The 10,000-nt window shown below is 51.8% G+C and overlaps 1 protein-coding gene across 3 annotated transcripts in view; it reads left to right on the top strand.

Annotated features, from left to right (window-relative positions):
- Positions 1–10,000, top strand: part of LOC126575708 (protein grainyhead) — a 167,770-nt gene that overhangs the window by 148,168 nt on the left and 9,602 nt on the right. For all 3 annotated transcript variants that reach the window (XM_050236539.1, XM_050236538.1, XM_050236540.1), the window contains exon 12: positions 1,455–1,553. In XM_050236539.1, coding sequence (XP_050092496.1) covers positions 1,455–1,553 — 99 coding nt within the window. The remainder of the gene's footprint in view (positions 1–1,454; positions 1,554–10,000) is intronic.

The raw sequence follows: 10,000 nt of genomic DNA, 5'->3' as shown, positions 1-10,000 counted from the left end.
GAAACCACCTCTCCCTGCCCTGTCTTCTCGCTAGGACTGTGGTGCCCAGCAGGCCACCAAGTTCCCATGAAATGTCTTGCCGCATCTCGTGTGCGAGCGAGTGAGCGAGCAAAAGGCATCGTGCTCGCTTAGTAGTTATGCTAATAATGATACAGCCTCCGTCCCTCATTCGGGGGCCGAATATTTGACGCTTGTGATGGACATGTGCTGCTGCTGCTGCTGCTACTCCCCGTGACCTCGACTTACGGCTTCTTTCTGTCCGCAGTGGAGCGCATGGTGCCGGGCTAGTGCTTGGCCTGATCTATCTCCGACCGCTCGACAGCTCTAGAGCATGTCAAAATGCGTCCGACTCGGAAGGATTTTTGGCTTTCCTGAAGGATTTCACCCGAAGGCCGTAGCCACGACGTTGCGACCATTTCCAATTAGCTCACAAGACGACGTCGAAGGGAGGGGGGCGAAAGCATAGGAGACACGGACCGGAGCTAGTGCCCAGCGATCCGTGTAGCGAGCTGATGATGCCTTTTGACATTTGAGAGGATCGTGGTGCGTTGGACGATTCCGGGGGGTACGAGAGGCACCCAACAGATAACCGAAGCGACGGCTACACGGGAGGAATCTCTAGCGAGAGCCGCGATGCGATGGAGATTCGGAATCAAGATACGGACGGACGGACGGACCGGCGGACGAACGGGAAGAATGTACAGTTTATTTGCTTTACATTATGAACGCTTTCAAGACGATTCACAAGACAAGAGAGAACGCGCAATGTGTAGAAGTGAGCCTCTGCTGCAACAGAAGATCATTCTGTCCGCCGCCCTCTTCTCCGGATTCCCTAAAAGGATCACCATCGATCGGACATTACAAAAACAAAGATCGAAAAGCCATGGCGCAAAGTAGACAAAGAAGGGAAAAGACCAAGAGAGAGAGAGAGAGAGAGAGAAAATCAAACAATTTTTATCTGGCTGTCATTTGAGATAAATCCATGAATGAACATATTATAATATCTAGCTTCGTGGAGAGGGCACAGACGATGGATGAGAAGATGGATGGAACGCGATGCATCTCGCGACACCACTGCGGCAGGTGTTTCCGTTGGAAGACAAACCAATGACGGGCCTGGGTGATAAGGGGAAACGTGGGATGGAAATCGAAAGGATCAAAGATCAGCCTTTACCTTCGTCATCGGGCAACGGGCATACGGGGCCACGTTAAGAGCATATTCGATTCTGGATTCTGTTCCGTAAGTGATCTGTCTCACAAATCCGCCGACGACTAGGACGACGATATCTTCAAGTAAAGCTCAGCTCCGTTCGTCCGCGGGCGCGGCTCTTATCATATCCTAGCACTAAAAGGTTCTCATTGGCCTCAACGATTCGAGATCTTTTCCCTGGTAGAGCAACAAATGACATTTTCTTATAATTTCTTCGCTTTCCTTTCTTTCTCCTCCGTCACAGGGCTTGCCGCTTCATCTGCAGATCGACACGTTTGAGGATCCGCGCGATACGAACGTGTACCACCGGGGCTACTGTCAAATCAAAGTCTTTTGTGATAAGGTAAGTAACGTTTTCTTTCACCATTTTTTTCCGTGCATTGAGGGGAAGATGGTGCTTTCAATTACCTTGGCCCATCGCAGAGAGATTAAAAGACCCCTTCAGGCTCCGACCACGCTCGCTCATTAATCTAGCTCCACCGCGTGACGAGTGGAGGTTTCAGGGGGGGTTAAAGCGGGAAATGTCCTCATTTTTCTACCCCCAGAGCGCATCGATCGCAATTAGCGGTCCACCCCAAACGTTGGTCTAGGTTCAATCGACCGTGGCGCAGGTCCACCAAAGACGGGTGTCCTAAAAGTTTAAGCTCCCGGCTACCGGTTGCTGGCATGCACCGTGCCAGCATGTAATCGCCTCTCGGGAGCCTCCGGAGAAGTTGAATTTGAATGCAAATTAATGATAATTTTATGTTGATACTTCATCATCAGCGCGCACGGGGTGGTGTTTGAGGGGGGGATGCGATTTATTAAATGACGTGGACAACGTAACGCCGATAAGCGCCTCGCTGGGCCACGGCAGCAGGATGCAGTGGGAACGACCCGGGCGGAGAGAGCGAGAGCGAGGACATTTTGTTGCACGAAGGGGCAGCCACGAAGGGGTAGAGGAGCATGAACGCTCCAGGCCAGAGGGCACGCACGCCCAGACGGTAGTCTTGTGCCTAATCGATGCCAAGTAGCCTAACATAAGCCCTTTGCGGTTATCACCGATCGATCGATCGATCGATGCATGTGTGGTTGGTGATGTGATGACAACCCCTTTTGTTAGGACCGATCGCCATCGTCATCGTGATCGCGCGATCGTGAAGTGAACGGTATGCGTGCGTGCGTGTCTGCGTAGTACGCGCCACGGCGCCATTACAGTCGATCGCGCACCCGCAATTATACGCAATTTGTTCTATAATTGATGAAACGACAGCTCATTACAGCGAGCGAGCGAGCGAGCGATCGCGAATGGCGCGAGTTGTGGAAGAGAGCGATCACTTGTGATCCTCATCCCCTGTCCACGAAATTGGTGTGTTTATGAGTGTGTATGTGTTGGCGCAACAGCTAGCCAGCTCTTGAACTGCACTTTTCGGTTGGCCTCCAGGATGCCAGCCAGCCAGCCACTTGCTGAGGTCATCTCGTAGCTGATTGTTAAAATGGCCACGCCACGAACATGCACGCACGCACTAGGTGCACTGCCCCCTCTTTTTTTCAACACTGCCGCGTCCGATTCGAGGTCGAAATCGTCGCCACAAATGGTAATGGTGACACCGCGCGCTCGCTTCCTTCCAGGTCGTCCGATTCGCGCACGCAGTTCAATAAACCTCTCCCCCCGCCCTTCCCTCCGTGAACTCACTTTTCGCTAAAGTGTCCCCGAGGGGTTGGGGGATGCTCTAATTAAAGAGTCATCGCCGATCGCGCGGATCAACGGAAAAAAACGGAACGGAACGGTGGCGCCCAGCACAGTACGAGGGGAACAGTGGGCCACTGTCTCGAGGATAAAGTCATAACCGCATGTGCATGTGCATGTGTGTGTCATTGGCATTAAAATGGTCTTCTTTACTGGCCAGAGATCAGACGAAGATCAGGCTTCGGTGTGCTAAGTGTTCAAAGTCAGATAAAAAGTAATTATTATTGTCACTGGCGGCGGCCTGGCGACGATTGGCCACTAGCCTAGGCCCTGGCCACAAAACGACACTAGGATTCCCTGGATCTCCTGTGCCATCTCAATAGCGCCTTGCTCAACATCATCATCGCCATCGCGGTGAGCAGTGCGGGGCGTTCAACGATTTGCATAAATACCGTCACACTGTGGCCACGGTCCGCGGAACCACTGCGAATGCTTGCGAACGTTTTGTCCGTGAATCCCACGACATCAATTTAGATGTTCCACGTTAATGCGCCACGGACCGCGGGCTAGTTTTATGAGTGTGTGCTCACAACACATTCACACTCGATCACTTGATCTCTGGGATCGCGCTCTCGGATAGGTGTATGTATAGAGCGTGGCAAACGCAAATCAAATTAATGGTCAATGTTACACTCGCGTCGCAAGCACCTCGGTGCAACAAATGTACTCAACGAGGGTGCGAGAGAGAGAGAGAGGGAGCGGAGGATGCGTCATACTGCGCACCTTAATCTGGATGGCAAAGGCCCCGGAGCCCTCGATGTACACGACCAGGTACCCTTGTTTGCCATTTGATTTTATGATAAATTCCCATCCCCGCTCCTATTGCCTACAATGTAACGCTACGCTCGCTACGGGTCGGATGCAGAAGGTCATTTCCAGAGAAGATCGAGAACGGTCTCTTGGCTGTGCATCTAATGTATCCGATCGCTCGCGTTCCCTCGATCGCGCCCTATTACGCCGAATCCCGACGCCTCAAAACTTTCCTTTTTGTCCACCTGCGGACACACGCGCGCATTATGTAAACGAATGTATCGAACAGACTAGAGCGCCTAGAGCGACACCCAAAACGGTCCACCGCGCCAGTGCGTCGGTCCTGGCCCCAAAAAGGTGACCAGAAATTCCATCGTCGTCATAACAGGGACAGGCCAGGGCCCGGGTGGTGGTTATGTGGCCGTGCCCTAGGACACACACGCGCAGCCATGTGGTGTGACAAAGCGAAATGGGAAGGTTATTATGATAACGAGCGTGCGCACTAGGCGCGATTGAGACGTTTGACAGGTGTCAAACGCGCTGACCTGCACTGATCGAACCAAACTGATCACAGGAGTCTAGTAGCAGCAGCAGCCATCGAAATTGAGGAAAGATAGTACGATCAACAACCAAACGAGGGTGTGGTTTTTGGGGCGTTTTGCTTTACACTAATGGAACGGAGCGGCCGCTGATGGCGTGATATGCTGCTTTCTGGCTCCTAATATACATAATCGCTATCGCCTCGAGCAAACTCGGCTGGAAAGGCTGAGCACCCGAACTAATTTGAATAAAGTAATAAGAAATGTTTATGCAAAATTCTCTCCACCGCTCAGCACAGCTCGATCGCTCGCTATCGATTGAAAGGTATTCGCTGTCTGTCGATCGCTAGAATAGAAGGAAGTACACACGGCACGGCACGGCACGGGTGCATATTCACGATATTGATTAGCTTTAATTGCATCTCGTCTGGTATTTGTGTGTGCACGGTGACGATCACTCTTCCGTTCAGACGCGGACAAGACAGCAAGACAGCACACGAATGGAAAACGACCAAATGACGATGTACGACTGTCAGCTGTGTGCCACGCAAGCAAACGCCATCACCACCATCAACAGCAGCAGCAAGTGCATTCTATCGGATAAGCAAGGGTTCCAGTTATAAAATCATTTAATTGAGCCATTTATGCATTAATTATTCATTTTTTATCGCCACCGCGGTGCTGCTGAGTGCTGCCTGGCCTGGCCTGGCGGCCATCGAGAACATGATGGCGCTAATGATGATAGTGGTGGTGGTGGTGACTGTTGCGGTTTTCGGTTTGACGAGGAAATGCAGGAAAACAAAATCCCCATCCCGGGCTTGCATTCCTCTTTCCTTGCCCTCTCCAGCTTGGTACATTTTCATTGAATAATCTGTCAGCACACAGCCACACGTACACACATACAAGCATAAGCTGTTCGCGATCGAGTACTGCTGCTTGCTTAATCCTCTCCACTCCGATCGGTCGGGCGCTGTACCATTCCAGCACGATAAGAAGAAAAAGGTGGTGTACTCGGTGACGGGTGCCCCCCTGTGGCCCTGCCTCGGCTCCATTCACAAACATTTCGCAAAACACGTCCCTCTATGCGAGGGGATTAAAAAAAAAATGCGACGAGGTGAAGTGCATATAAAACTTTATATCACTTCGATACAGGCGACACTGCACTTGCCGTGCTGGTCATTGCGCCCACCTGTCAGACTGCACCGTGGTGGTGGTGGTGCTGGCACACGTACAGCTTGGTGCTATCGGTAACGGCGAAACAGCCGCCGGATGCTGCCGGATAGAGAGGGGCCTCTGGTTAACAATTTTTCAATAAATTTTATTGGAGTGATAATGGCGACCGCCAGTTGCCGTCGTCGTCGTGGTTCCCTTAGTGGTCATGATGGTTGCTGAAAAGGAAGCTGAAACTACATTGATAGATGGCCACCGCACGGGAATGTGTAGCGCAGTGCGTTCGCGCGGGAATGGGGAGCTTCTGCAACCCTGGGAAACACCACATTCGCCTCATTACTCGGCCACGACCGTGTCGTCGATCGTTGGCGACACGATATTAACAATCTTCTGGATCCCAGGCCAGAGAGAGAGAGAGAGACAGAGAGCGAGCGAGCAAGAGAGTGATCCTGTTATTGTCGACAACCGTCCGACAACGTGTCCGATTCTGATCGCTAATGAGCCGTATGGGTAGGACTTCCGTTCTTTATCATGTTTTGTGCTTCGATACCGCGTACCCCTCTCTCCGATGGACATGCGAGACAGCTGTGTACAGAGTGTGTACAAGAAGACCCGGGAAGGATCATTGCAGAGAGAGAAAAAAAAACCCCCGAGAGACGACAGAAGATTGTATTCCTCTGTTTTGTGCACCTCGGTTGTCCCTTGTTTTCGACTCGGTTCTGCTTCCTGCTTTGCTGCAATGCACTTGGCTAGAATGGGAGCAAACCTGGAGGGTGGAACACGTTGGGTCCCGGGACCCCGTCGTCGCGCACACAGTGACAGTGACATTTGTCGATCGCTCGACGATTATTGGTTTGTAATTTATTTGTCTTTCATTCCCTCCGGGTGATGAGGTGCGTAATGCGTGGATGTCAACGCTTGTCGCTTCATCGTTGCGATCGTGTGACGATCACGCGGCCCTCGAGTGGGAGAGAGAGAGGCATCTGTGAGAACGCACCGCGATCGCATTAAATTTCAGATTTCAATCTGCTGATGATGATGCTGTTGCTCGGTCTCATTCTTTCGCTAGAACTCATGCATCAAAGAAAAGCAAAAAAAAAATCACCGTTCCCAGTGGCGTGAGTTATTACCCTTTTCCACGATCACAAACACACCTCAGCATCGTCCCTGTGGGGACTTTCTTCACCTGAGCGCTTCTTCGGTGTCAGTTACGCTCGCGATCGTGCGATTGTGCGACCGGTGCCGTGCTTTCTAATAAATCCCCACCAGCTCCGCCCGACTCCCTGTGCGTGATATCGTGCTGATTTGATTCCGCGTTTTTCGCGCACGCCCATAAAGCATCGCGGTCTTTTGGTGTTGATCGGTTGATCAACCACAACAGACAGTGGAGCGGAGCACAAGCGAACGGCCATTTGTTATCCTATGTTGCGTCCAGCGAGCCGCTCGATCGATCGCGATCGCGGATTCGCCGCATCGGAGGTTCATAAATCTGCTTCTGCTTCTGCTATAGTGCACCTGCATCTAACGTACGTCCGCGTTGCCCAATTTGAATGATTCGTTGGGGTTGGTTCGTCGTGAATTTTATGCGCGCGCTCGCGCGATCTACGCAAACGGGGTCACGGGTCCGTTGAGTCACCTGAAGCAGCATGGCAGCAGCAGCATGGCAGCCAGCTGGTACCATAAATCCTTGCAAGATCAGCAGCAATCGGGCGCCGGTGCGAATTCGAATTCGAGGGAATCGCGGCGTAAAGATCCCGGATCGGATCCCGGGTGAATGTGAATTATTTGCTTCATTTGTGTGATTTATATCCTGCCGATTATCAGCAGCCGGGGCCCGCGTGCGTTGCCGGTTTGGGCCGGAGAGGCGAGTGGTTTGAATATATTATGCGCAAATGGGGTGAATATTGATCCGGGTCGCATTTTTCCTCGGAGCCCCCCAAAGCTGCCGCCGAATGGAGCGACACGCAACACGCCTTTGAATGGGTGTGAATGCTGGAGCTGCAGCCTCCGGTCAGCCAAGGGTCATCGGCATGTGGAGTTCCTCGTTTTGTTTAGGATCTCGTGGATGCTCTCTCTCTCGCGGTTGTTGGGTGCGTCGATGGTCACACATCATTAAATAGCGAAATATATGGCGTCCCCGATTAGATCTATGAACATCAGAGAGTCTCATCGAAGCGCACCAGAGACAGAGAGAGAGAGGAATTCCTAGGAACGATCCACGGATGCCGGTCAGTCAGTTTGTGTGCACACCAGATGACCTGACCATACCAGACCATCGGCTCGAGCATCGAATCAGATTTATGGTTATTAGTAGTATAAGAAAGCACCGTTTCCAAAACGGACACAGGTAGGGGAATGAACGAACGAATCGAACTCCGTGGCCGCAAGCCATTCGCAAACGAAAGACTCACCAAGCGACGAACCCCCCCGAAGGTTCTTTTTTAAGGTTAGCTCGAACATCACGATCGAAAGCGATGTTTTGCAAAGCAGCAGTGGCAGCATCAGCAGCAGAGCCATTAGTGGACACTCGAAAATTGCCAATTATGCGTGTCGCCCAGAGTGTGCCCCAGGTGTCAAAATATGACAAACACTCCGGGTGTGTCTGTGAATTTTTGAAGGCAAGCGATGCTGCCTGTCCAACGACACCATCGCCTGTAGGCACTTGTTTGACGTGAATCCGGTGGAAGACGGATGGTGGAACAACGGGCAGGGAAACAACAGAAGACAGAAACAAGTGATTGTGGAACCAATTTTTTACAGCCTCATCGCCCAATCGGTGTGTCCTTTGCGGTGGTCAACTTCATCGACCATTGTTCCTTCCCTGCACGTTCGCTTAAGTACATTCGCGATCGTCTCTTCGAGAAGCATTCTCTCTTCGTTCCTCTTCTTCTGTTTCCTTAAACTGTGCAGCTCTCTTTGCTTGCGATGCACTACAAGGCACACATCCTGCCGCCACACGGTTTTAATGTCTTTCTCACGATCATTTCGAGAAGAAAATCGACAAACATGTGTTTTTTTTTTACAAAGAGAAAGAGAAAGAACAAGAGAAAGAGCAAGAGAGAGAGAGAGTGTTCCAGTAATAAAAACGGAATCATTCTTTTTAAACATATTTTGTAATCCCTTGAAATTGGCCACCGCGCGCGAACGAACAGCCATAAAAAGTCAACCCACCAGTGCGGATCATAGCGCCCTCGGGGGCACTTACCGGCACTTGATCATCGTCAGGAGCCTCTCAGGGAGTGACCGTGGAGTGTCTGTGCGCACGGTGGGCGAGCACATGCACGCCTTGCACTCCGCGCTCCTGGCTCTAGCCTGGCTCTGCGCCTGGTGATTATGATGAATGTAAGACAACATAATTCTTATGTTGGCACGAATAATTGCGCGCATGAATGTGTTTGCCCCCGCAAACACACGCTCATACACACTCGATCCACTTCATCCCAGCAAAAGCGTTGCTTCAAACTAACAGAGAGACAGAGAGAGCGGAGAAGGATCGCGATCGCGGCGAGGCTCATCCCCGGTGCGCAAGATGACGCCCCCTTGAATGTTTATTAAAATCCCATTATTCTTTCATTCCACGTCTCCCGATTCCTCTCGAGAGGATGATCATTGCTCTCTCCTTCTCTCTCTCTCCTTTTCTCTAACAACTCTCCTTCGATAATGTACGATCTTCTCCTCGGTTGCACGCTTGATCATGCCCGGCAATGATCATCTTCCAAAGCTTCTCTTCGCTTCTTTCCTGCGGTGACTGTTTACGATCACCCCGCGCCAACGAGTGCTCCACTACTGGCACTAGTAGCACCGCGAGGAGCCTGTTTGATCGCGCGTGGCCGACACCGAATTTCGCTAATCTCATTATGTAAACCGGCCCCTGACTGACTGACTGGCCGGAGTGGCCAGCGGCATTACCAGGCCTCCCGTTGTGCGCTCAGGCGCGCGAGAGGTGCATAAAATCTCGAAATGACACTTGTCGTGCGCACGTCGCGGACAGTGGCCCGGGGGGGCACCATGAAAGCCATGAAATGGGGTGTAAATTTATCGTTCCCGGCGTTCGCGCTCATTGTCACGTCCTTCTGCGTCGTCCTCCTCCTGCGTAACGGATTCTCGAGCACCTGTGTTTGTCACCTGAGGCGCCCCTCATTCTCGGCGTCCCTGGCACTGCAATCACTGCATCAAACGTCCGGGAACAGATGACGCACTAACAACAGTATCATCCTGCTGCGGGAGGTGCATCCTTTTTTCTTTCTCTCTCTCTCTCTCTCTCTCTCTCTCTCTCTCTCTCTCTCTACACCTGCTGTCAGGTACCGCTGTGCGCTAGTGCCACGCGGTCAAACAATTTTACGATCCAACCCCCCTCCGCTCTGTGCGAACTCGTTCTTCGTTATTAGTAGGACAAACGCGCAAGTAGCAGCAAGTGCAGCGGTGCGCTTCCATTCATTCGATTAGCGCTATTCGATTCGGCCCCCGGGGGGGGTGCATACGGGATTCGATCCGATGATCGTAAAACGTTGAAATGCGCCTACTGGCACCGTGAGCCTTTCTTGAATAGAGTGAGTTTCCTCTCTTGCCACCGTGTCACGGTGGCAATCCCATATTTTATGC

The sequence above is a fragment of the Anopheles aquasalis genome, chromosome 3 (genome assembly GCF_943734665.1).
Source record: "Anopheles aquasalis chromosome 3, idAnoAquaMG_Q_19, whole genome shotgun sequence".
In the NCBI taxonomy this organism is placed as follows: Eukaryota; Metazoa; Arthropoda; class Insecta; order Diptera; family Culicidae; genus Anopheles; species Anopheles aquasalis.
The sequence above is the reverse complement of the archived record's forward strand: the minus strand, read 5'-3'. Positions and strand labels throughout refer to the sequence as shown.